At 33.5% G+C, this 24,533-nt stretch overlaps 5 protein-coding genes across 5 annotated transcripts; 2 read left to right on the top strand and 3 right to left on the bottom strand.

Annotated features, from left to right (window-relative positions):
- Nucleotides 1-166: 166 nt before the first annotated feature.
- BO95DRAFT_408317 (CDC2/CDK family serine/threonine-protein kinase) lies at nucleotides 167-2,523 on the top strand (the record flags this gene model as incomplete). The annotated part of the gene is made up of 8 exons (XM_025584100.1): nucleotides 167-623; nucleotides 678-759; nucleotides 813-909; nucleotides 960-1,114; nucleotides 1,165-1,192; nucleotides 1,248-1,461; nucleotides 1,518-1,712; nucleotides 1,776-2,523. Exons 1-8 carry the CDS (start codon nucleotides 514-516, stop codon nucleotides 2,521-2,523), a joined length of 1,629 nt encoding a protein of 542 aa, XP_025444854.1. The 5' UTR covers nucleotides 167-513.
- Nucleotides 2,524-2,589: 66 nt separating this feature from the next.
- On the bottom strand, nucleotides 2,590-4,893 carry BO95DRAFT_383902 (D-3-phosphoglycerate dehydrogenase). The gene is made up of 7 exons (XM_025583437.1): nucleotides 4,475-4,893; nucleotides 4,098-4,405; nucleotides 3,461-4,050; nucleotides 3,351-3,393; nucleotides 3,236-3,294; nucleotides 3,101-3,182; nucleotides 2,590-2,998 (listed from the first exon to the last, which is right to left on the bottom strand). The coding sequence occupies exons 1-7, from the start codon at nucleotides 4,744-4,746 to the stop codon at nucleotides 2,970-2,972; spliced, it is 1,383 nt and encodes a 460-aa protein (XP_025444853.1). The 5' UTR covers nucleotides 4,747-4,893; the 3' UTR covers nucleotides 2,590-2,969.
- A 195-nt stretch (nucleotides 4,894-5,088) lies between these two features.
- BO95DRAFT_440373 (serine--tRNA ligase SES1) lies at nucleotides 5,089-7,268 on the bottom strand. Its single transcript, XM_025585947.1, has 7 exons — nucleotides 7,006-7,268; nucleotides 6,866-6,936; nucleotides 6,628-6,789; nucleotides 6,149-6,570; nucleotides 6,011-6,101; nucleotides 5,589-5,957; nucleotides 5,089-5,538 (listed from the first exon to the last, which is right to left on the bottom strand). The coding sequence occupies exons 1-7, from the start codon at nucleotides 7,136-7,138 to the stop codon at nucleotides 5,362-5,364; spliced, it is 1,425 nt and encodes a 474-aa protein (XP_025444852.1). The 5' UTR covers nucleotides 7,139-7,268; the 3' UTR covers nucleotides 5,089-5,361.
- Nucleotides 7,269-7,606: 338 nt separating this feature from the next.
- BO95DRAFT_490655 (ras-domain-containing protein) lies at nucleotides 7,607-10,872 on the bottom strand (the record flags this gene model as incomplete). The annotated part of the gene is made up of 5 exons (XM_025590622.1): nucleotides 7,607-7,932; nucleotides 7,988-8,116; nucleotides 8,169-8,263; nucleotides 9,018-9,255; nucleotides 9,310-10,872. The coding sequence occupies 5 exons, from the start codon at nucleotides 10,870-10,872 to the stop codon at nucleotides 7,693-7,695; spliced, it is 2,265 nt and encodes a 754-aa protein (XP_025444851.1). The 3' UTR covers nucleotides 7,607-7,692.
- Nucleotides 10,873-12,060: 1,188 nt separating this feature from the next.
- BO95DRAFT_451108 (tryptophanyl-tRNA synthetase) lies at nucleotides 12,061-14,873 on the top strand (the record flags this gene model as incomplete). Its single annotated transcript, XM_025588062.1, has 9 exons — nucleotides 12,061-12,083; nucleotides 12,273-12,697; nucleotides 12,762-12,922; nucleotides 13,258-13,259; nucleotides 13,540-13,837; nucleotides 13,896-13,976; nucleotides 14,067-14,182; nucleotides 14,230-14,348; nucleotides 14,425-14,873. The coding sequence occupies 9 exons, from the start codon at nucleotides 12,061-12,063 to the stop codon at nucleotides 14,871-14,873; spliced, it is 1,674 nt and encodes a 557-aa protein (XP_025444850.1).
- Nucleotides 14,874-24,533: the final 9,660 nt, after the last annotated feature.

The following is a 24,533-nucleotide window of genomic DNA, read 5'->3' as shown; positions in this document are numbered from 1 at the left end:
TCTCCCCAGTTTATGCCGGAAAGTGCACGATAGATAGAGTGAGTCTTCCGAAGATGCCTATGATGTCTGCACTTCGAACGTCACGGGAACGCATGTGTCATGTGACTCAGGACACTTTGAAATGTTTGCGGGCGCCAGGCACTCCGCCGAGGGTCAGACCTGCAATATTAAGGACAAGCACTTATTGATCTTTCGCAATGCTCGGTATTTACATCTCTGGCAGTCAAATCTATGCGTAACTTGTCATGTTGACGTCAAGTCCTTCATACCGTCTAGTTTCCATTAGAGTGCTTCTTCTAATTTACCCGGCTTAAAAGTCCGATACCGTGCTCCGATACCACACACATCGCCACTATCAAAGTGTCATAAGGCCCTTACTTTTGCATGTCACACACATGAAGTCTCATCTGTCGACTCAAACCTTCGAATGTTTCCAAGGAAGAGACAAGCACTGGGCTTATCGCATTTTAGGGCCCGTTCTCTTGCTGTCGATCAGGGTAGCTGTTCTCGAGAATGGCTGCAACCTCTCTTGAGAGACAGGGGAATGGGAGCCCCAGGTTTCGTGGATGTACCAATATACGGGACTTTGAGTTCTTGGGCAAATTAGGTGAAGGTACCTTCGGGTATGTACCGGTAGCAGCCTGTTTTATTCGTGTCGCATATTGAGACCCGGACAGGGAGGTATACAAAGCCAGGTCGAAGAGAGATAATACCATTGTCGCGCTAAAGAAGATCCTTATGCACAATGAGAGAGATGGGGTAAGGAATGACTGTCTTAGGCGATATGACCAAGCTCACTTACCCTTTCGAAGTTCCCCATAACCGCTCTCCGTGAGATCAAGCTCCTCAAAATGTTGTCTCACACTAATATCTTACACCTCAGAGAGATGGCCGTGGAACGCAGCAAAGGTAGGCCAAAGCAATTAATAGAAAATCCGCTCGCACTGATTATTCTCCAGGGGAAGGCCGAAAGAAGCCAAGCATGTATATGGTCACCCCATACATGGAACACGATCTCTCAGGGCTGCTAGAGAATCCGAGTGTCCGTTTTACTGAAGCCCAGATCAAGTGCTATATGTTACAACTTCTGGAAGGGCTTAAATATCTGCACGCGGTACAATCGAATTATCCAGTGGTCAAAGTCATGATTCTAACCTGCTCCAGAACTCTATCTTGCACCGCGACATGAAAGGTTAGATTCGCCATGTTCGAACAGGAATGGACGTGGGTGGCTAATAGTAACATAGCGGCCAATTTACTCATCAGCAATAAGGGTGTTCTTCAAATTGCTGATTTTGGTCTGGCTCGCCCATATGAGGAACCTCCTCCTCAACCCGGGAAAGGTGGCGGAGAAGCAAAAAGAGATTACACCACTCTTGTTGTGACTCGCTGGTACCGCCCTCCGGAGCTTCTTCTTCAACTTCGGCGTTACACTACAGCAATTGATATGTGGGGTGTCGGGTGAGAGCACGCTCTACTTGCCGTGATGAGTCAAACACCTTTCTGACAGCGGCCAGTTGTGTCTTCGGCGAAATGTTCAAAGGGAAACCGATTCTCGCTGGCAACAGTGATCTCAACCAAGCTCACCTTATCTTCAATTTAGTCGGCTCACCTACCGAAGAGACAATGCCAGGATGGTCTTTGCTTCCTGGATGTGATGGTGTAAAGAGCTTTGGAAACAGACCCGGGAGGTTGTCTGAGGTTTTCAGAGAGTATGGGTGTTTCCTTTCTTTTCAACATGAACTATCAACCACAAGGTTCTAACATCCACATAGTCAAAGCTCCAATGCGGTCTCCTTATTGAGGGAGCTTCTGAGGCTTGATTGGAAGAAGAGAATTAATGCCATTGATGCATTAAATCATCCCTATTTTGCTGATCCACCACTACCTGCACGTCCCGGTGAGCTGCCATCGTTCGAAGATTCTCACGAACTTGACAGAAGAAGATTTCGGAGCAACAGAGCCGTTATGCCTCCTGCACCCACTGGAGGTTCCATAGCAATGGCCACAAATGGAAGCTGGACTACTGCATCTGGTATCAGACCGCCTGTTGCCGAGACTAAGAGTAGCCGTCTCCCTAGTGCCGTCCGTTCGAGCAGGCCGCATCCCAGTGCGGGCCATGGACATTCTCAGGCTCGTTCTTCCGACAATCGACTCGCCGAATCGCACACATCACAAGCTAGGCTGGATGAGGAGTCACATTCAGGTCCTTGGCGTAGAGGTGGCTTACCCCCCAAACCTCCTGCATCGGCACATCAATGGCACTCTGGTAACATGGGCAGAATTGGACGCGAAAGAGATTATAACCGTGCAGGTGGGCGACCCGAAATCTATGTGGATTCACACGTCCATGCTCATGTTAACACAAATGCAGTTGATTATTCTCGTGAAAGGGATAACAACATCAACCTTAGTACTGATAGGCATGATCAATCACGTGAGAGTCTATCCAGAAAAAGGAGCCGGAGTCCCTTTGCGAGAGATGGTGCCCGTGACACGGATAGAGCTTTCTATCGCAGATGATCTGTTCTCGATAAATATGAGTTTGTGTATACACCAACTTGAAAATAACATTGAAAGCATATCCACCCCCAAAGTTTTCCGGCTAATGAAGTATGAACTTAAATAAAGCATTATATACTGAAGCTAACGTATATATAAGCTCACTGGAAATTCTGGTTGATACATCAAATTGTGAGGCGGTGTTGAACATTTTGCCAATAGTTGCAGAGTAGCTGCGCGAGCTTCAGAATGAAGCCTAGTAAATGACCCCCTATGAAAGTCCATTGAGGCATAGGCTCCAAATGAACGCATGCTAATTGACTGTGGGAAGTGATTTACATGGCTTTCTCGTCCCCACTCTGTATAATACTGCTGTTGAAAGAGCACCGACGCAAAATCAGCCTTGATAGATCGCGTCGACAAGTTCGGCGCAACAAGCAGCCTCGTGCTTTTTAACCCTGGCTTTCTTAATACAAGATGCGAGTCATAATTCGGGCTAAAGAAACAGAAGAGCGATCAATGAAGGCCATGGTTAGCGATGACGGTTACACGGTTGAGAGGAAGAAAAAAACACATCATGGAGCAAAATGATACGTACATCCAAGGCTCTCAAGTCTCTCATACAAGTCTTTGATTGTAGAGTTGTCGACGTCGCTAATATCAGCCATCAAGTAGGCCACCTGCACTCAGTCAGTCGAGGGATTTGAAAACAAACTGATCGAGGTGAACATACATCACCTCTGCTGTCGGTCATTTGCTTATCAACGTTGTGATCCCCGAGAATTTCGTTGACTGTTGAGCGTCAGCAACCTAGACATTCAAGAAACCACGGGTCGCATATCTAGTACCTTTTCGCAGCACACCAGGAACATTCTGGTGAATGAAAATGACCTGTATGCCATACGTTAGACATATACTTAATTGTGGGTATAAACTCATAGGTCACGAAGTGCCTTACCCGAGCATGATTTGATTCATCCATGGTCAATGATCGAAGGGCAACTTCTGGGAGGTTGACGGCGCCGAGCGTTGTACCTTCATTGACGTACCTCACCAATGCCTCCGCAACTTCAACGCCGATTGCACGCTGTGCTTCTTCAGTGCTGCCTCCAATATGCGGGGTCAAGATCAGGTTTTTGAGACTACGAAGGTCTGCTCCCCATGTATTGAGGTCGTTATTGAAATAGTCACCATTGCCAGCCGGCTCATTAGGATAGACATCAAGCGCGGCTCCTGCAATCTTACCAGATCGCATGGAATGGATAAGTGCTGGAATATCAACGACACTCCCGCGGCTAGCATTTATGAGATAGCTGCCCGTCTTCATTTGTTCAAACTGCTGGTGCCCGATCATGTTCTTGGTTTCCGGAAGCTCGGGGACATGACAGGTAACAAAGTCGGCTTGTGCAAGGAGTCCTTCAAGGGTAGGCACTTGCCGCGCTGTACCGAGTGCCATCAAGTTCACTACATCATAGAATATGACCGACATTCCCATGGCCTCGGCTAGAACTGAAAGCTGAGCGCCGATGTGACCATAACCGATGATTCCTAAGTTGAGTCAGTCGGCTTCTACTATCTCGGGCGAGAGAGCATACCGAGTGTTTTCCCACGGATTTCCCAGCATTTGTTGCTCACTTTGTTCCAGGTACCATTGTGCATTTCATTTGACCGATCGCCAAGTTGACGGGCAAGAACAATGATCTCGGCGATCACCAACTCAGCAACACTTCTGGAGTTGCTGAAAGGGGAATTGAAGACAGCAATGCCATGCTCAGCTGCATACTGAAGGTCAACCTGGTTGGTCCCAATGCAGAAACAGCCAATAACAATAAGGTTCCGGGCTTCCTTCAAGACACGAGCGCTGAGTTTCGTCTTGGACCTAATTCCAATGACATGTACATCACTTCGAATTTTATCATTAGGTCAGCTATAAATCTCACAAGATGGCACAGATATACCGTGGAAAACCGACCGGATTTTCTCGATAAGCTGATCCTCTGGGAGCGATGATTTGAGGAATTCAACCTGGTAGCCCTGTTTTGTGAGAATATCCCTGCCCGTCTGATTGACATTCTCCAGGAGTAGTACTTTGATATCCTCAGTGGCGAATGGCTTCAGGTGTTTCGCATTAGCAAGTGGGATGGTGCGGCTTCCCAGAGCTGATCCTCCATGGCTCGACGGTGCAGATTGGAATGAGGCCGTAGGAGACGTGGAGAGGTTGATGTCCCTTGCTGATGCTGCCATTATTGCTTCTGGATTTATCCGTCAATGGAAGGTACCGAGCAAGAATATAGGCGAGAAAAAAAATCTATCAATTAATGGTATAGAAAAGGGAAGGGAAAGTAGCCGACTTTTTTAAGTTCTCCGGAACCGGACTGTTAGCAATGTTCCACATCTGCAATTGAATGTTTGAGTCATCGCTGCAAACAAGAAGTACGTATTGGAGGGGTAAGAGCGGGGCCGGCTCCTTCCTTCTCCAGTACCCCCTGAAGTACACCAAACTACTACTCATTATATTGCATACTACTACTTTGCTGCCTACGGAGGCTGAACACTTGCAGCTCTATAGAGAACCCAGAATATAGCCCTGTATGACCGGAGCATAGAGCTTGTGCAGAGACAAGCCAAGCTATTACGAAGTATACTTATGTATAAGTGGAGTCAAGCATTGCACAAATAATCAATGAAAGCAAGACGAATTCTAGAGGCAAGCTCTACCGCCAGTGTAAGACCAAACCATCTCAAGCTCCATATCTATGACATTGAAAGTTAAGGATTAGCCACGATCATGTGCATTGGGGCGGCAGGAAGATCATTTCTTGATCTGAATAGGTAGTGAGATTTTCCGGACGAAAGCACTCAGAGCTGGAGGTTTTGCAACTTCTCGGAAGCATCTTCCGCTTTAATCGCGCTCTTCGAAGCCTGCTTGGCCTTGGACTTCTGAGAGGTACTGTCCTTAGGAAGTGCCTTTGTAAATGGAAGAAAGTCGGGCATTCCTGGGATATATTTCCTAAGAGGTTCCGGGACAACGATACCCTATGTATAGTTAGCTAGAAGGTCACGGTATAGAGCAGATCACAACGTACATCTTCGGTCTGGTAGTTCTCGAGAACACAGCAAAGTGTTCGTTCAGTGGCACAAAGAGTAGCATTCAAAGCATGAACATAGGACTTCTTAACATCGGTGGCTTTCTTAATGCCATAACGAATCTCGAGCGCCCTCGATTGGTAATCAGTGCAGTTGGAGCAGGAAACCAATTCTTTATACTCCCCTTGGAAAGGAAACCAGGCTTCTAAGTCGTACTTCTTTGCAGCAGCGTTGTTCAATGCCCCAGAGACAATTGCTACCACCTGATATGGCAGCCCAAGGGACTGATAGAACTCCTCCGATGTAGCCATCATCTCTTCAAAAGCCTGCCAAGAGTCTTCCGGTTTTGTGAGAACGAATTGTTCGATCTATGCTAAAATTAGTGCTGGTCAATCAATGTTGCTTATCACAGATTTCTCACCTTCTCGAATTGATGAACTCGGAAAATACCCCACGCATCTTTCCCATGCGCGCCTGCTTCCTTGCGGTAACATGTGCTATACCCGGCATACCTGAGAACCATTAGTATAATATGCGGACATGTTGGCATAGTACTGACTTGATCGGAAGGTCTTTGTCCTGAAGCCACTCCCCATCATGCAATGCTGACAAAGGCTGCTCCGAAGTGGCAATTAGATATTTATCAGTGGACTTGTCTTCACTTTCTGTGACTTTGTAAAGCTCCTCATCAAATTGCTCGAGCTGCGCGGTCTTCGCCATCATATCCTTGAGCATGAACTGGGGAGGCTGGTTTGGTTTATAGCCTTTTCCCCAGAGAAACTCAAGTCCGTAGTTGATGAGCGCAAGGTTTAAGAAGAGACCATATCCCGTCAAGCAGTACCCACGGTGGCCTACGATCTTGACACCACGCTCCGGGTCGAAACCGTCAAGACGTGTAAGCACCTCGTGATGAGACAGACAATCGCGCTTCTCTACCTTCACGTTTTCTGGCACCCAAGATTTGACCACAACGTTGTCATCCTAGTAGGCGAGTCAGTCTCAATTTTATCGATACATCGATATACAGATAACACAAACCTCGTTGTTGCTAACGGGAACTGAATCATGCACGATGTTGCCAATTGTTCGGATTTTCTTGTCCCTCTGCGATTCTTTCTGGACGGCAAGTTCCTCGGCATCTTTTTTACGCTGCTCAAGACCAGCCTTTTGTTCCATCAAGGAGCCTGCATCTTCCTTGTTCTGTTTGATGATTCGCACTGATTAGATATAGATATTTCATTTGGAGATAATGATGGAATTGACTGATAAGTCCGACCTTCTTCATCTTTCCGATCTCTTTCTGGAGCGCGTTGAGCTGGGAATTGATCTGCATGACTTCATAGCGTGCTGTAGGCGGGGGTAATCTTAGTTAGAAGTTCCAATTGCACGGTGAAATGATAATTTGTGTCAATATACCTCTTCTTGCCTCTTCATATAGGTCGAGGACTTCATCGACAACATGTTCGGGTGCATATCTTTTGCGCTGGCTGTCCTTAATTCTGTTCGGGTTACCACCGCGTTCGGTGATAAAATCAGCAAGGTCAAGCATTTTTGAGCGGTATGTTGAAAATGGTCCAGTATGCTCAAGTATACGTAAAAATTTACAGACTCGATTGTGAGAAAGTATATCTGATCTGTGAATGGTAAAGTGGTCGAACACTAACAAAGAGGGGTATTTGAAAAAGGCTGAACTTTCTTGCCGTGTAGGATGAGGGGCAAAATTCTAGGTGGCCTGACTATTCGGGTATAGCATCAAATTGATTTCAGGCCGAGTTCGTTCACCATTCCCTCCCCGAGTGCCACCTGCTCCCAGTTTCTACTGCAGAGCAGATGTTCGAGCTGATTATGCTTGGCTTATATAGATGGAATGCAGTATTCACATATACCTTTTTGAAGTCTAGTCATTATAGCAGAGTTGTTGTATTATGCTGAAGTATTGTCAGATTCATTTAAAATGATTAACATGTAAGATAGTAAAAAAACCAAGGACACGCCATACATAGAACAAAGGGAGGCTTTGTAGGTGACTAGGCATATTTGAACAGATCTTCACCCCACCCAGACACATTACCCATCGAGTGATACCTAGTGATTTTAGAAGGATCACATTACGGAACATTTGTTCCCTCCTGCAGGTTGAGATGGGTTCTGGGACCTTTCAATCTCGCCGATCATCAAGTCAAAGGCTTTTGCAACATTGTAATCGAGTCGAGCACTGGCCTCAGTGAATGCACAGTTAAATTCTTCGCCCAGTTGCCGCCCTTCATCCAAGGACACCTGACGCTGTTCTGACTTGAGGTCACTCTTATTTCCAACAATAACAAGGGGCACGTGGTCAGCACCCTGTGTTATTGCATCAGTATAATGGAGCTGCAGTGAATAGGTTCTAGGGTAGTACCAAATGATTTAGTATCTTATCTCGAATGACTCTGACCATATCGAATGATTGATGGGATGACACCGAGTAGACAATTATGTATCCATGGATGCCAATAAAGTGCTTTGAATTCAGTATGCTATATTCATCCTATCGCAGGATTAGCCACGCCATTGAGTAAGATTACATGGGTCTTTCTTACTTGACCAGCTGTGTCAACAATTTCAGTTGCGTAGTCCTGACCGTTATATTTGATAATGCGGCTGAACGTGTTTTCAATCGTCGGATAGTAGCTTTCTACGAAATGATGTTCAACGAACCGAACTGTAAGAGAAGATTTACCTAAACAGTCACAAGTTCACCACAGGTCAGTTTGGGGGGCGATTATAGTAGAAATTAAAGAATAATAGCAGATGCTTACCAACAGACCGACTGCCAACAATAGCTATCTTCCGCTGCTTCGGAGCACTGGGCATCTTCCTCTTAAATAGCAGTACAGATTAACGCTTATAGGCAGGATGTATACTGACGCAGAAAGACCTTTGGGCGGTACAGATTCTTTCTGGAGCGTAGCGCAGTGGCAGATTCCCCGCAATAGTCAAAACGGATTAGTATGAGGAAAGAAACTATAAGTCCCTATAGTCTCAGCAGCCCTCATCATAAAGATGGAATTCGGGACATTAGAACTCCAGCCGAGAGTGGCAAACAAATCAAACGGCTGCACATACCTATTATGTCAGGACGGGAAGGGCATTTAGCGCATTGGGTTAAACTTATCGCCTTATCGATTATCATTTAACTGTTACAGTACCAGATTTGTTGTTTTGGCTGCAGAAAATAATGCCATGTTTGAAGACTTTTCCATGCCTAGTGATTATTATGCCTGAGATGATTATGGTACCGAGCAAGTACTCTATCATAAAATAAAATTGTACACCATTCGAGACCCTGGTGCTAAAACCGCACCTAGCTATGGTGGATGAAGGTATTGTCACCATGGTAACGGGTTTGTTCTACGGTTGGCTTATCTGCTCTATGATATGTGTCAAACGTGCCGTGGATGTGTTGTCGCGATTTTGGAATTCGCCGAGTCGTGAGTCCCTTTCGACTTTCTGATGATATAGCAAGAATTCTTTCGCTGTTGAAATGACCGAGGCGATCCCCTTACCACATTCCATGAGCAATTCCTGAATTCGAAAGTATGCTTCCTTAAGTAGACAGAGAAGAGCTAGCAGTATTGACAAGTACCCGACAGCAACATTATTATGTGACTCGGAAAGGGAATTTGCCTGGTGATTAGATGAGCGGTGATCTCTACTGGCTAGCGTACTTTCAACACTTACATGGTTGATGAGGTCAATGCTGAGAGAAAACTGATGTACAAGTGTCCCAAGGGGTGGATGCGAGGCATGTGTTGGCACAAGAAAGGAGGCTCTGCAACTCTCACTTTGTTCTGCCAGGTTTATAAGAACACCTAGAGCCAAGATGACGAGGTTGAATGACTCGTGCTCGCCGAAGCCGACGATAGCAGACGCATCTGAAAGCTCAGTTGTGATGAGTCGAACAAATCCGGTGATTATTTCAGGTGCGGCATATTGCTCGCACGCCAGAGGATCATTGTTGGTGAGGTTTAGTACGACCCTCAAATATAACGTCAAGATTCGTCGGCCTTGGTCATCCTGGGCAGGACGAATGAAGTCATCATGCATCAGGACAAATTTGTGGAAAGGACCATTGTACTCGTAGCCTGATGTCGCTGGAAGCATTAGGTAACTCTCCAGAACAAGGAGAGTCATTGTCTTTGTTTGAAAATCGTCGTAGGACAGAGGGTATGCTGTGGCTTTACCATTGTTCGGAGGCAGGAGCCCAATAAGGTTATCTAGCAAAGACCGGGAAATCGGCTGTATAGGTTGAGACTTGTCTTGGAATGCTGTCAAGCAAATGCTGATGCAGGAAAGAATGGCTAGCCGTGGAGAAAGTCTCAGTGTCGGGCTTTCTGAGAACATCGAAGCTGTCAATCGTGGGATGAGATCCCTGAGTGACGCTCGCACGGCTCTTGACACATGCAATCGTGGATTGCCTGCCAAGGACATTATATCGTCTTTCACTGATAGAAATAATGAAGATTTGTCGACAAGAGTTGTCCAAAATGTTCCCAAATTTGAGTACGAATAAACCCCTTTGAGACAGACCAATCTATAGGCACACAGTGCTAGACAAGATGAGATAATGTCTAAATCGCTCACCGTGCTTTTAGCTAGTCGTTCATCGAAGCCATATTCCAAGAATCGACGCATGAAGTCGGGTTCGAGTAGCTTCGAACACAGCTGAATGAGCCCATTGCATCTCTCGGAAACGGGGTTGCCCGGGTCTTCAAAATCATCGAATAGTGCTTCAACCGACTCTTGGAAGCGAGCATTGTCCCCAGCCTGCCTCAGCTCATGGATGCTACGGACAGGCCTGCCGTGTTCCTCGCCATCGGCAGACAACAAAGGTGTACTGCGATGTTTGAGTGAGGCAGATGAACCACTAGCTTCAACACCGTCCAAAGTTGAAGCGGAAGCGCCATGTAACTCAGAGTCAGAGGTGCTCAAGGTACTTCCTAAGAACGAGCGTTGGCGAGCGTACGTTATCCTGGAACGTAAAAGAGTGCTTGAAACCAATGTTCCTGCCTCCCTGTCATTGCTTGAGGACTTGACGGGACCTTGCTTATCCCGAAATTGGTCCAGCTGCAAAGCTCCAGCCTCTGATTGGGGGATTCCTAGCACGGAAGATGTATTTGCGCCACAGGTTTCAGAGTCGGAGGCGGATACCTCATTCAGGACTGACTCCTCTGCCGCACTTAAGGAATCAACAAGCCTTCTTCGCGTTGACCTCACTCGTTGCTGATACGGAACTGTCGGCATATTTCTCTCAGGTCTGTCCCTAATTTGTGAGAGATGACTTGAGATTGGCGATCTGCTTAGCGAGTGAACTGAGGCTTCGCGTTCAGACTCGATTTGAGCAGCCGACGCCAGAGACAGAGGAATAGAACTACCTGCCACGAGGGACGATATGCTGGAAGAGCGATGGTGACTGTCATTCTTTTCGTTCCCGACCACAGCAGCACTGGCATCAGAGAAGGCCGAGCACGACTGAGCGCGACGCTCATTCGAGCATGCCATACCAACCTGTCGGGCGTCATAACTACCACAAACGTTCCCAGCACTTTGAATTGAGGTCAACTGCTCTGGGGCGGTAAGCCTTTGTCTCTTCTGCTGCATGGGCTTATGCGCCCGCGTCCTTTTGCTGTTTGGTGCCGCTTCCAGAGAATTATTCGCTTGCGCAATGCTCTGATTCCTGGCATCGTGGGTTTTCGATGAACTCCCAGCCTCGAAAGATGGCGCACATTTTCTAGCCGACTGGCGGAGCGCCTTAGACTTGCTTTGGCGGAGTGCTCTCTCAGACATCTGAGCGATTTTCGGCCTGGCTACTTCATTCGAGTACTTGAGCAGGTTTCGTTGTGATCAGCAATGAACAGCTGCGTCTTGAAACAGAAGCCGGGCACATCAGAGTTGCCAGGGAGGACTTCCTCACATGGTTCGAGCAACAGAAAGCGTTCAAATACCTGGGGTTGGATTAGTAGCGTTGACTCAGCCCGAATGAGTAGAAGTGCATTCACAGAAATAAGGCTACCTCGCGCAGGTAAGATCATCTTTGGCTGCATCATGCCCCGTACTTGATTCATCAGCCAACACCCGGGACGGCTCATGGAAAGCGGTCAATCCACAGCCAATGGGAGACAGCTTAAGTACGACCGCCTTTGGGGAAGGCACCGGACCTGGAAAACCCAGCATATTACCGATGCATCGCTCTTTTTAACAGCATCGTCTTATGATTTCAATGTACCAGTGTCACCGTTTACCGCTGTACTCATGTCTCTAACATTCTCTCCGCGGCTGCTCTCACGGGTAGGCCAGCGACTACAGGTGACTCTCCAATGCCACACTGTCAAAAGAACAGCACTTATTGACACCAGCATAATTAGCCTCTTATATTAACTCGCCACTCTAGCTCCTTGACTGGGCTGGAAAGAAATAATCCACCCAGCGCCGATGTATCTCGCACCTCCAGTCTGGTCAAGGACGAACGAATGTCAGCGGCTATAACTCACTCCCCGCGCTTCCGAGCTTCTTTGGCTTACTTCAGTCTAGTTCTGGTCACTCGACAGAGCCATCTACATCGCCTCAGTTGCAAGCCAAAGATTGGTTGGACTTTCACTCGAACGCAAATTGTCGATCGAATAACGGACTAACTATATCTACAGGGTGCAGCGTCTTGAGAGTTTAAGTGGCAAGGCACGGCTGCCCCGAAGCGTTCAAGCCGTATATCTACGGCCGCTTCGTAGAAAGGCTGAATATGGTCTTCCAGTGTGTGATCTACAGTTGAGATCATACAGCGTTCGAAATGTTGAATTCTTTTCGGATTTCGCTATACGAGCTGCATATTACTTAGGTCTTCCGGTCTCTGGGCCTGTACCTTTACCACGCATTGTCGAAAGATGGACTGTGCCCCGAAGCAATTTTGTTCACAAGAAGAGCCAAGAGAACTTTGAGCGTATAACCCTGCGTCGGCTGATTCAGGTCAAAGATGGGAATCCACAGACTGTCCAGGCGTGGCTGGCTTTTTTGAGGAAATATGCATTTCATGGAGTGGGTATGAAAGCAAACATGTGGGAATACGACAGTCTCGGTATGTCTAAGCCTTCTACTGCATTTCACCATTAGTAAGAGCTGACCATTTGTTCGTACCTAAGATGTCGTCGAGAACTTGGACAGAGCGGGTCCAGAAACCGAAAAGTCACTTGAAGGACTCCTTTCACAATTCGGTCAAAGACAAGATACAAAATCGGACGATTCTCTTGTTGAAATTCTGAACAAAGACCACCTGGTCACACTGAAGAGCCCCTTATCAGAGGTCGGCAGGCGCTGACCCGTCAAGGCTACTTCCACACAAGCTGCTGCCTTCTTTGATCTGTATTACCGGGCCATGGAATCTTTGATACTTCTGCTCAGCGACCTTGGGAGAAATTTGCAGTCCTCACCATCACACACCATTCTGTCTCGGCATGGTTCTCAACAGCTTTCGCAAATGCAAATAAGAATACAATCCCAACATGACAACCACTGCGATGGATCCCCGGCCTTCAATCATCTCATGTAGCCCCGTGTCCGTGTTTCCTTTAGTGGCCTTTGTCTAGATAGTTCAAGGCCTGATCGCAATACACGGATCGGAATACACGGGCTATCAAGGGGTGGTGCTCCTATACAATGAAATCTTTTTACATGACACCAGTTACTTCTAATCACGTGATGAACAGCCGGGTATATTCCGCGGCTCCCGGGCGATGCTATGTAAACCCATGTCTATATGCAACTCGCCTTGACAAGGTGGTGTTGATACAACATGTATAATATAAGCTCTTGCCTTAATAAGAATCTCAGATTGGCTGCCAACGAGCACCGGGTTTGCACTGGACGACCCATCAGGATCCCCATCAGATACGAAAAGCTGAAAAGCTGTCACCTTAACAGATCATTTAGCATCTGTACTACAAAACGCGCTTCCGATGCACCCCGCACGATTTTTTCTGGTATCCAGCCTACAGGTGTGCCTCACTTGGGTAATTACTTGGGTGCTTTGAAGGAATGGGTTCGATTGCAAGACACCGCGAGCGATGGGACAAGACTTGTATTCTCTATCGTGGATTTACATGCGCTCACAGTGCCCCAAGAACGCTGCCAATTGAGGAGCTGGAGGAAACAAATGCTCGCCGCGTTGATTGCCGTGGGCTTAGATCCAAACCGCTCCACGCTCTTCTATCAATCCGCCGTACGCTGTGCTGCTCTTATCAGTTGAATGTCTTTCTTGTCCACTAACCCACCGTCAGGTTCAATCACATGCTGAGCTGTTCTGGATCTTATGCACGATAGCATCTATGGGATACCTATCTCGAATGACTCAATGGAAAGTGAGTAATCATGATGGAAGACGGAGACTATGGGTTGCAGGCATTGCAGCAAAGAACTTTCGTTGAGGCATCAGCATTAACACCGAAAAGAGCAAGCTTCAGTTACCCGACGAGGCGACTCTCGAAAGCCAAGCAGCAAGATCCGAGTTACGGCTTGGCCTTTTTTCATACCCTGTTCTCCAAGCAGCGGACATACTTGTTCACAGGTCTGGTGCTATTCAACACCCCGCAGATCTTGGCTAATTCCGATTAGAGCTACCCACGTTCCAGTTGGAGAGGATCAAAGGCAACATCTCGAATTCTCTCGGAATATTGCGAATAGTTTTAACCATCGATATGGTCAGGTTTTTCCAGTTCCGGAGGCTCTTATATGTAAGGCGCTTTTGGTTTCCCTAATGAAAGTGTTACCACGGCAGAGAAAGATTACTGACTATGGAATGCCCTGTAGCACCCGCTAGGCGAGTGATGTCTCTCAAAGAGCCTAATCTTAAGATGTCCAAGTCTCATAGTGACCCACGATCCAGAATTCTTCTCACCGACTCCTCTGAGGAAATTCGTAAGAAGATCAAGGTTGCGCTCACGGATTCGGAAGCAGGCGTAACGTACGACCCCATTGGCAGGCCCGGTGTGTCGAATCTCTTAGAGCTTCTTAGTCATTTTGACGGAAGAACATGCGAGGATTTAGTCTCGGAGCACCGATTTTCTAGTCTCAGGGCTCTGAAGGAAACCCTAGCAAATCAGATCTCGAGCAAGCTTGCGCCTATCAGGGAAAGATACTTACAACTAATTGCGGACAAGGGCGGGTATCTAGATGCTGTCGCTGAACAGGGAAAGCATACAGCCAGGACCAATGCCGAACAGACTATGAGCCATGTCAGGAATGTAATAGGTCTATGAAAAGCTATTGTTCCGAATGGCTCCGTCAAAGGCGGGGAACACTATGCCGCTGTGTATATATACATGTATAGAGAAATTCTGTGTTTTCCATTCTTAGTATGAGATATTATCTGAGGATTACATAAATGAAGAAAGTATATTTAGAGGAGTTTAACTTAATTTGAAAAAAAATACAATAAAATTTTGTTTAGAATTTTAAAGTAAACTAAGATTTTCTGTTAGAAATAATAATATCTGAAGACATTATTTAAAATATAAATAAATTTAATAAATAAGAAAGGTATATTATATATAATATTATTTATCTAATAAACTAGTCTATTATTGCATATATTATATTGCGTTTTTAAATATTTTGAAATAGTAAATAAAAATCTGTAAATATATACTGTTATAGTCGGTTAATAGGTAATAATAGTAAAGATAATTTTTATAGTAGTTTTTTTATAATTTTTATATTTTCAGATTATATAGTTATTTAGATATTATTAGATATTTTTATTTTATATATATTAATAATATTGTTATTTAATCAAGTTTTAAGATTTTTATTTATTTAAAGTGTGTGGTTAATAGCTCATAATATATTTCATTTAATAATCTTATTTATAGATTTTCTACAGCAGATATTATGAGATATTACTATATAATAATAATCTATTCTTAAAAAAGTAGAAGCTACTTAAATGTTGCCAACTCTGTGATACCGCTCTTAGCAAACTGCCGGTTTCTTGTTATGGAGCAGACTGGCGTCTGGTTATTAGTCTGTGTGACAGGCTAAAGCACGAATACTTAAGTTATAATAAATCTATTAATTGATTTTCTATTTCTATTTAGATTTTATGAGAAAGTAGCCGGAGCTACAGTAGATGGTAAATGTTGACTGCTGTAGAAGGCAGTTAAGATGAGACTTATCAATAGATAATTAATATTCGTTTATTCTTTCTCTTTATACTATATATAATATATTAAAAATTGTCTGAAGTAGCAGAGATATAATTAATTAATAATAATAGAATATCTATTTAGAATAGCTAATATTTTTCCGGCTTATAGATAAGATATATATAAATATAAGACAAGCAAAAAAAGAAAGTATAAAATAATAAAAAGATTTTGAAATATCTAAGATTTATAAATAAATGAGAATAATATAAATATAAAGAGTAATCTATATAGATATATATAAAAATGATATAAATAGTTATTAGTAAAGTTAGTATAATTAAAATATATATATAAAAAATATTAGAAATATATATAAAAGAATACATATAAATAGAAATTCGTAATATTTTAATTTTATTAAATATAGTGATAGATTTTTAAACAGTAGCTCTTGGTTGATACCAGTACTGATAAAAAAAGTTTTAATAAAAGATTATCTTTTATAATATTGAAAAGTATATAAATTTTTTTATTTAATATTATTAACAGCTTATGTTTTATCTTATAATATTTTAAGTATATTAGTAGAAGAATCCTAGACTTGGATACTAATAAGAACTTTTATAAGTTTATATTTATTAAATACAAAATTTTATCTATTTTAGAAATTTTATTGATATTAATAGAAATATCAGTGTTAGTATAAATATCACAAAAAACTATAAATAGTTCTATATATAGTTTTTTCAAAACTGTTAAATTTAGTAATTTTTGTTTTAAGTTTTGGTTTTAAATCTATATATATAGTATAAGCGGGGCTAAATTAATATCACAAAGTTAATATTTGTGGCATATAGGCCATATTAATTATTCTGCTGTCCTATCTACAGACCGCCTTAATCACTGTCTAAGTAAAAGAACTTCGGCTTATCTAATTCTTATCTTTTTATTTTCATTAATTAATTATATATTCATAAAATCAACTATTCTTTTATATATGATAGTATGTCAGGTTATTTAAAATATTATATTATATATCTCTAAGATTCTTACCGGTTTAATTATTATATTCTCATCTTTTTAGACTATTTCTATTTTATTAAATATTAAACTTACTATATTAATTTTTCAATATTAAACATCTACTGATTATAAGATTTCTGTATTCTATCTATTATATCTGTTTTTATAATTATAAATTACTTAATATTTTTAATTCTATTCTGATTCGCCAAATCGATTATCAAATCTATATATATTATTCTTTATTTCTATTAAATTAGTAACCTATTTTATATCTTTTATTTTATACTAATACTATTTTATCTAGTTTATACTACTTATTCTTTTTTCTTTTATAATCTAAACTATTCAAAATATTATTTTATTTAAATATTCTATTTATTTTGATTTGATTTCTGTCCTATTTCTACTATTAGAATAGTAAATATAAATCTATATTAGATACTACTTGGATGCTAATGAATAACTATAGTTTTATTAATAAATTAAAGTATTTTTAAAATCTATTTACTGTTCTTTAATAGAAATTCTTTTTTATTTTATTATTATATTCTATCTAAAATATTTTAGAACTTTGGTAAAGAACTATATTATAGAATTTAATATATAACTTAAATCTAATTACTGTTTTAATATTATTTTTTTAATAAAATATTAGTAATATATCATATGAAAATCTAATTATATTTTAGTATATTTTTTATTCTAGTATTTAGATATAGCTAATTATTAATTAAACAGTAATAAAAATATTAGAAAATATATTTGATTTTATAAAAGTTTTATACTAGACTGTATGTTTTTAGAATACTAAATATAAAAATATTTAGAATTTAGTATTCTACCAGTTTATTAGTAATTTTGTTTTTATATTTATAATAAAGTTTACTAATATTAAAAAAGCCTATAAAATAGAATATTATATTTTTACTATAACTAAAAAAGTAATAATAATAAATAGCTATTTTATTTTATTTTATTAAAAATTTATGAATATAATAATAAAAATATACTATTATATACTACAGGTTTATTATTAAATATTATATTTTTATTATATATACAAATAAAAATCTTAAGTATTCTTATTTTTTTTAGATAATATAAATTATTTATTTTAATTACTTATAATTTTAATATTCTTAGATAAATATTATTTAGAAGATATTATATTTTTATACTAATAAATATAAAAGATAAGTAGTTTTTTATTAAGAGATTTTATAATATTTTTAGTAGATATTATTTATAGCTTATAGTATAATTATTTTACTAATATTTACAATCTATTTTAATATTATTATATTATTATAATATTATTTATTTTTATTTGAGATATTACTAATTATATTATAATTATCTATAATAAATAGTTTTTTAAAATAACTTAAAATTGTATAAGTAAATTATTAAAAATCTATAATTATTATAATATATCTCTTTAATAAAAAAGATATAGAATATAAAACTTATTATTATTTAAAAGTTTTAAATAAACTGTTATAGTAGCTAGTTAACTATGTATTTTTGAATTTAAAAAAGTATTTTTATTGAATTATAAAATTAATATTAAATATAAAACTTGCTTCGCGGGTTTGATTTTTTATAAATAAATATATTAATCTAAAAATATAAACAGTCTAATACTAATTAAGGTTTTTTAATATTTTATATTATAAATCCTAAAAAAAACTATATTTATATTTATAATGTATACTAATCTAATAAAAATAATAATTAATATAAAATTAATAAGTCTAAGCTAATATTTAAGTCTAAAAATAAAAATCTTCATAAAAAAATCTAATATTTAAATTATTTACAACAGTTCTATAAAAACTAGAGAAATATATAAATTTAATAATTTTAATTTATATTATTTACTATAAAATTTGTTATAATATAGTTATATTGATAATACAGCCAACCAGCTGCTTAATATTTATTTTAATAAAAATCTAGAACTATTTCTGCCGGAGAAAGTAGTTATATAAAAAAATATTTATACTATTATTAACTTAATATAAATTATATAATAACTTAAAAAATATTTTCGTTATTATTTTTCTTATAAAAACTAGTAAATAAAAATAAACTATATATTAATATATATAATATTAGATTTTAGTCTAGTATCTACTTCTGTAATAAAATATTAGAACTAGATTAATATTAATTAATAAATTTATAAAAATAAATTAATTGATTAACTAATAGCTACAGCTAATAATTAACTAATTAATTAAACTAGTTAATATTAATATAATAGTAAAAGATTTTATTAAGATTTTAACTACTACTACTAAAACTATTATATTAAAATAAACTATTATTAGATATTCTAAATCTAGTTATGTAAAAAAATAAGAAACTTAAAATATTATATATAAAAAATAAAATAATAGAGTAAGTGAAAAATTATTCAGCTAGAGCTGTTATTTTTATTATTTAATTAGATTAAAAATCAGATATTAGACTATTTTTTAATATTATATAATTTTTATTTTTAGAAATAGCAGTTCTAATAAGATATTAATAATTCTATAATTTTTAATTATACTAAATAATCTAACAGAATTTATCCGATATATTAATAAATATTTAAAAAAATAGTATTATTATTATAATTAAGTTTATACCTGCACTGTAAAAATCTAGAATAAATTAATTATTTAAAACATATTTCTAACTTTTAAGTTAAATAATTCTAGTAAAATTAAAATAATTATTATCTATAAAATAGTTTTCTAAAAGAAAACTAAGTTTTAAATAAATATATTAAAGCAATTTAGATTATTATTTTTATAATAAATATTTATATATGTATTTTAGAATTTATATTTATTATTAAAAATATTATAACTATTTTAATAAAAATAAGTATATTAATTAAGTTTAAATTTTTTATTATTATTTTTTTAAATATTTATTTAATTTTAATACATTTAAAAATAATTATTTTAATTTTCGCCAATTTATCTCCTAAATTTAGAAAAAAATAAATATAAATATTGATTAATATTCTATTATTATTATCTAAAAATTATACATAACTAGCTGCTTAGATAAAATATTATATATTTAAATATAATTTTATATTAAAAATAGAAAATATATTTTAAATAATTTTATTAATGTTTTATATTTATTGAATTATTTGTTGAATAATTTTAATTATACTAAAACTATATATAATAAATTATATTAATTGAAATAAAACCCCGCAACTTTGCAGTATTTTTTATTAAACTTAAATATTTAATTAAAAATATATATATATTTAAATATTTTTTTATATTTAAAAAGTATATTAATTATAATCTTAAGAATATATTTTTAATTAATATTTTTTTTATAAAAAACTACTATAATTTAGTTTATTTTTTTTAAACTTGAAATAATTACGCTTTATAATATAATATTAAAGTTTATAACTATTTTTAGAGATCTTTTTTAATATTATATTTTATAATTTCAAAAACTAGTATAAATCCCGGAATAATAATTATATAAAAAGATTTATTATTTTTCAATATAATTTAATAAGTTTATTTATTATATACTACTAGTTTTTCTGTTAAAAAACTAATTATTATAATTATAAAAAGTATTTCTATTATAAATTAAATTATTATCTTATTAAAAACTGCTTTAAGTCTGATATTAAAATATTATAAATAATATTTATATATTTTTTATTTTTTAATTTTTATATTATATTTATTATTTTTGAATTTTTATATTTATTTATTGCTAAAATATTTCTTGTTTTCTTATTATCTTATAAAATCTGTTTTTAGTAATTAAATTTATTTATAAATTTTATAAATTTTTTAATTTTATTTTTTATTATAATTTAAATATTTATATTTACCCGACTTTAATAGATAGTTAAAAAAATAAATTTATTTTGGACTACTAATAAACCGACTTTTTAATATAATTATATATTATTTTAAAAACTATATTTAAAAAAATTCCTATTAAAAAAAACTTGAAAAAACTAATTTAATAATTATTCTTATTATTTTAAATCCCGGGAATATAATAGTCTTAGTTTATATTATAATTAAGATTAAATATTTTATTTTAAAAATAATAAATTAAAGATAAATAAAGATTTATTAATTATTATTATATTTTCTAAAAATCATAAAGTAATTATAGGATTTAATAACTAATAAAAAAATTAGACTTTTTTATTTATTATATATAAATAATTCGAAAAATCTATAACTATATAAAAAAATATTTTCTTTTAACTACTTATTTTATTTATTATTTAATTATTTTTATTTTTTATAGCTAAAGATTTATAATTTTTATATTGATTAGTTTATATATATAATTTAATTTATTGACTAATATTACTAGAACTATTATAATATTTTATTAAAATTCTAAAAAATTAAAATATCATATAATATATTAATAAAAATCTATTCTAAGAATATTACAGTTTTAGAAATTCTAATAAAAAATATTTATTTAATTTTGTAAGCTGTATATATTATATATATATATCATAATTATTTGATATTTATAATTAAAAAAACTAATTTTATTTAAAAATTTTCTAAATTCTAAAAATATATTTTTTTTAAAAAATTAAAAAGCTATTTTTATATTAAAAATATAATTATATTATTATTTTAAAAAACAGAAAAGACCTACTGTTTAGTTTTTTATATAAAATATTTTAAAATACATTATAAGTCTTAAAAAATAGCTTTTAAAAAATCTAAAAAAAAATTGTTTATTTAAATTTATTATTAGTTATTTTTCTAATACTATCTATAAAAAAGTCTAAAAAAGATTTAAGATTTTATATTAATTATTATATTTTAAATATTATTTTTGTCAAAAATAGATACCCGTTCTTACTTATAAAAAAATTCTAAATAATCTAAAAAAAATAAAATATTTTATAAAAATCAATATTATTAGTACTTTTAATGATGCTAAAATTAAAAATAATTAGAAATATTTCATTATATCCTAAATTTATTTAAAATTATATAAGATATTTATAATATTATGTGAATTTATCAAAATTTCTATTATATTCTAGTAATATATTAATAATATTTTAAAAAACTATTTTAATATATTTTAATTCGCAGTTATAATTATAAAAAATACTCTAAATATATTTACTAAATTTTATAAAAATTAAAAAAATAAAACTTTATATTAAATTATTTAAGTATAAGTTTATTATACTTAAAATTAAGTTTTTAAGTCTAATTATAAGCTGTAATAAAATATATATCAATTTAAAAAAATTAAAATTATAATTAAATAATTTATTTTAATTTATATAAATAATATATAGGTTTTTTTAAATTTTAATAATTTTTATTATTAATTTATTTATAATTTTCTAAAATTAACTATCCTACTTGTATATTTAATAAGAAAAATATTTTATTTATTTAATTTTATAAGTGTTAGAAAATATTTAATATATTTAAAAATATTTTTATTAAAGAACTGGTTTTATAATTATTGAATTAGACTTATAATCTTATTTTAAAAATTAATATTTTTAATTATATTTTAAAAAAAAGTACTGTTTTAATATAAAAATAATAAAATCTTATATTTAATTATATATTTCTTTAAAAAATGTATACCTACTGAATATAATTATAAAGTTTATAATAAAAAACTACTTATTATTATTTATTATTTTAAAAAATAATAATCTAAGCTAGAAAAAATCTTATTTTTAATTTTGATTATTATTAATTATTATAATTTAGAATATTTAATATTTATTAAGCTGTTAAACCGCTAATAAAATTAATAATTAAAATATTTATTATATTTTAATTTTAAAATTATTTATAGATTTAGAAAATATAATATTAAATCTAATAATCTAATTAAAAGATTAAAAAATCTTTCAAAAAAATATTTATTATAATAAATTAAATAATTTTAAAATAAAAAAAATATTAATTTTATTTATTTATTAATACCCCCCGATCTTATTAAAAAATAAAAATAATAAAAAAGAATAATTTAAAAAAAATAAAAATATATTTAAAATAAAGCTAGTATTTATTATATATATTTAAAAAAAATTCTTTTTTTAAAAATAAATAAAACTTATAATTTTTGTTTAAAATATAAAAATTCTTTTATAAAGTTTACAAAAAAGATAAATAAATTAAAAAAATATTAAAAATTCTAGCTCTTAATAAGAATTATTATTTAAACATATTATTAATATTATATAAAAAAAAACTTTTTATTCTATAAAAACTAATTATAAATATTAAATAATAAATAGATTAAAACTAAGTTAATATACCTAGTTCATAGTAAATCTATTTTTAAATATTTTAAAAAAGTTTATATTTATAAGCTACTAGTCCGAGAATATTATTAATTTAAAATTTATTAATATATAAAATAATAAATAAAAAACTATTATATTTATTAAAAAACAATTCTAAAAAAAAAAAATAAAATAAAAAATCTTAAAACTTTTACTAGTATTGAAATAAGTATAATAAAATATATTTATAAATTTTATTATATATTTATTTAAAAACTGAAATTATAATTTTTTTTACTAATTATTGACTATTTAATAAAAATAAAATATTTATTATTATATAATTTTATTATTAATATCGCTGCTGTTATAATTATATATATTCAATTTATATAAAAATTATATAATTTATTTTAATTTATTTTTTTAAATAAAAAATACCACTTTATTTTTAAATTTTAGAAATATTTAATATAATAATTAGATATTACTAGTAAGTTCTTTATAGTATATTATTCTAAAACTAATAATTAAACTAAAAAAATTAATATAATATTTGAATAATATTTTTATATTTATATCAATTATTTAGAAAATAATTAAAGCTAGTAGCTTCTTCTAACTAAATTTATTTTAAATATAATTTATTTTAATATTATTAAAATTGTTTTATTTTTTATAAACTACAGCTTTTATTTTTATATAAATTTTAAATTTATAATAATTCTAAAGAGTTTAATTATTAAAAATATAAATTAATTTATTATAAAAATAAAAATTATTATTAAATTTATTAAAATAAAAATATTTATCATTTAAATTTAATATATAAAATAAATAAACTACCAATATAAATTTATAAAAAATTCACAAAAAAATAAAAAATATAGCTAAACATTTATTATATTAAAATATTAAAATCTAATAGGAAACTTAATTGAAATATTTTAAAATTATATAAGATTAAAAAAATTATTAATTTATATATTTACCGACTAGCTTTATTTTCTAATATAAAAATATATTCTATATTTAGTATTAGTTTATTTATTTTAGCTAATAAAAAATTAATTTTAGACTAGTATTGATCTTTATTATCTTATATAAAGATTAATATATTAGAAAAATAAAAAATTATAAAAAATATAGTTATTTCTAACTAATATATATTATAAAATAAATTAAATATTTAAATCTAATTATTAAACTAGTTTAATATTTTCAAAATATCTATTAAATAGTTAAAAACTTTTATTATTATTATTTTCATAAATTATAATTTATATTCTAATAAAGCTTGGTTCTATAAAAAAATATATTTTTATAATATAAATTTAATATTTTTATTTTATTTATTTTATTTATTCTATCTATTTAATTTATTTAATTTATTTAATTTATTTAATTTATTTAATTTATTTAATTTATTTAATTTATTTAATTTATTTAATTTATTTAATTTA

This window comes from Aspergillus brunneoviolaceus, assembly GCF_003184695.1.
Source record: "Aspergillus brunneoviolaceus CBS 621.78 unplaced genomic scaffold BO95scaffold_15, whole genome shotgun sequence".
In the NCBI taxonomy this organism is placed as follows: domain Eukaryota; kingdom Fungi; phylum Ascomycota; class Eurotiomycetes; order Eurotiales; family Aspergillaceae; genus Aspergillus; species Aspergillus brunneoviolaceus.
This window is presented reverse-complemented; position numbering and strand designations above follow the sequence as displayed.

Bases quoted from the DNA above. Each gene is read 5' to 3' on its own strand.
- BO95DRAFT_383902 (XM_025583437.1), bottom strand. From the start codon at position 4,746: ATGGCAGCATCAGCAAGGGACATCAACCTCTCCACGTCTCCTACGGCC. The intron at 3,295-3,350 runs GTACTAGATATG...GACGCTCAACAG, and splicing joins TCCTGGTGTGCTGCGAAAAG to TCAACGAAATTCTCGGGGAT. The intron at 2,999-3,100 runs GTACGTATCATT...CTGTTTCTTTAG, and splicing joins GAGACTTGAGAGCCTTGGAT to CCCGAATTATGACTCGCATC.
- BO95DRAFT_440373 (XM_025585947.1), bottom strand. From the start codon at position 7,138: ATGCTTGACCTTGCTGATTTTATCACCGAACGCGGTGGTAACCCGAAC. The intron at 6,937-7,005 runs GTATATTGACAC...CCCCGCCTACAG, and splicing joins ATATGAAGAGGCAAGAAGAG to CACGCTATGAAGTCATGCAG. The intron at 5,539-5,588 runs GTACGTTGTGAT...AACTATACATAG, and splicing joins AGAACTACCAGACCGAAGAT to GGTATCGTTGTCCCGGAACC.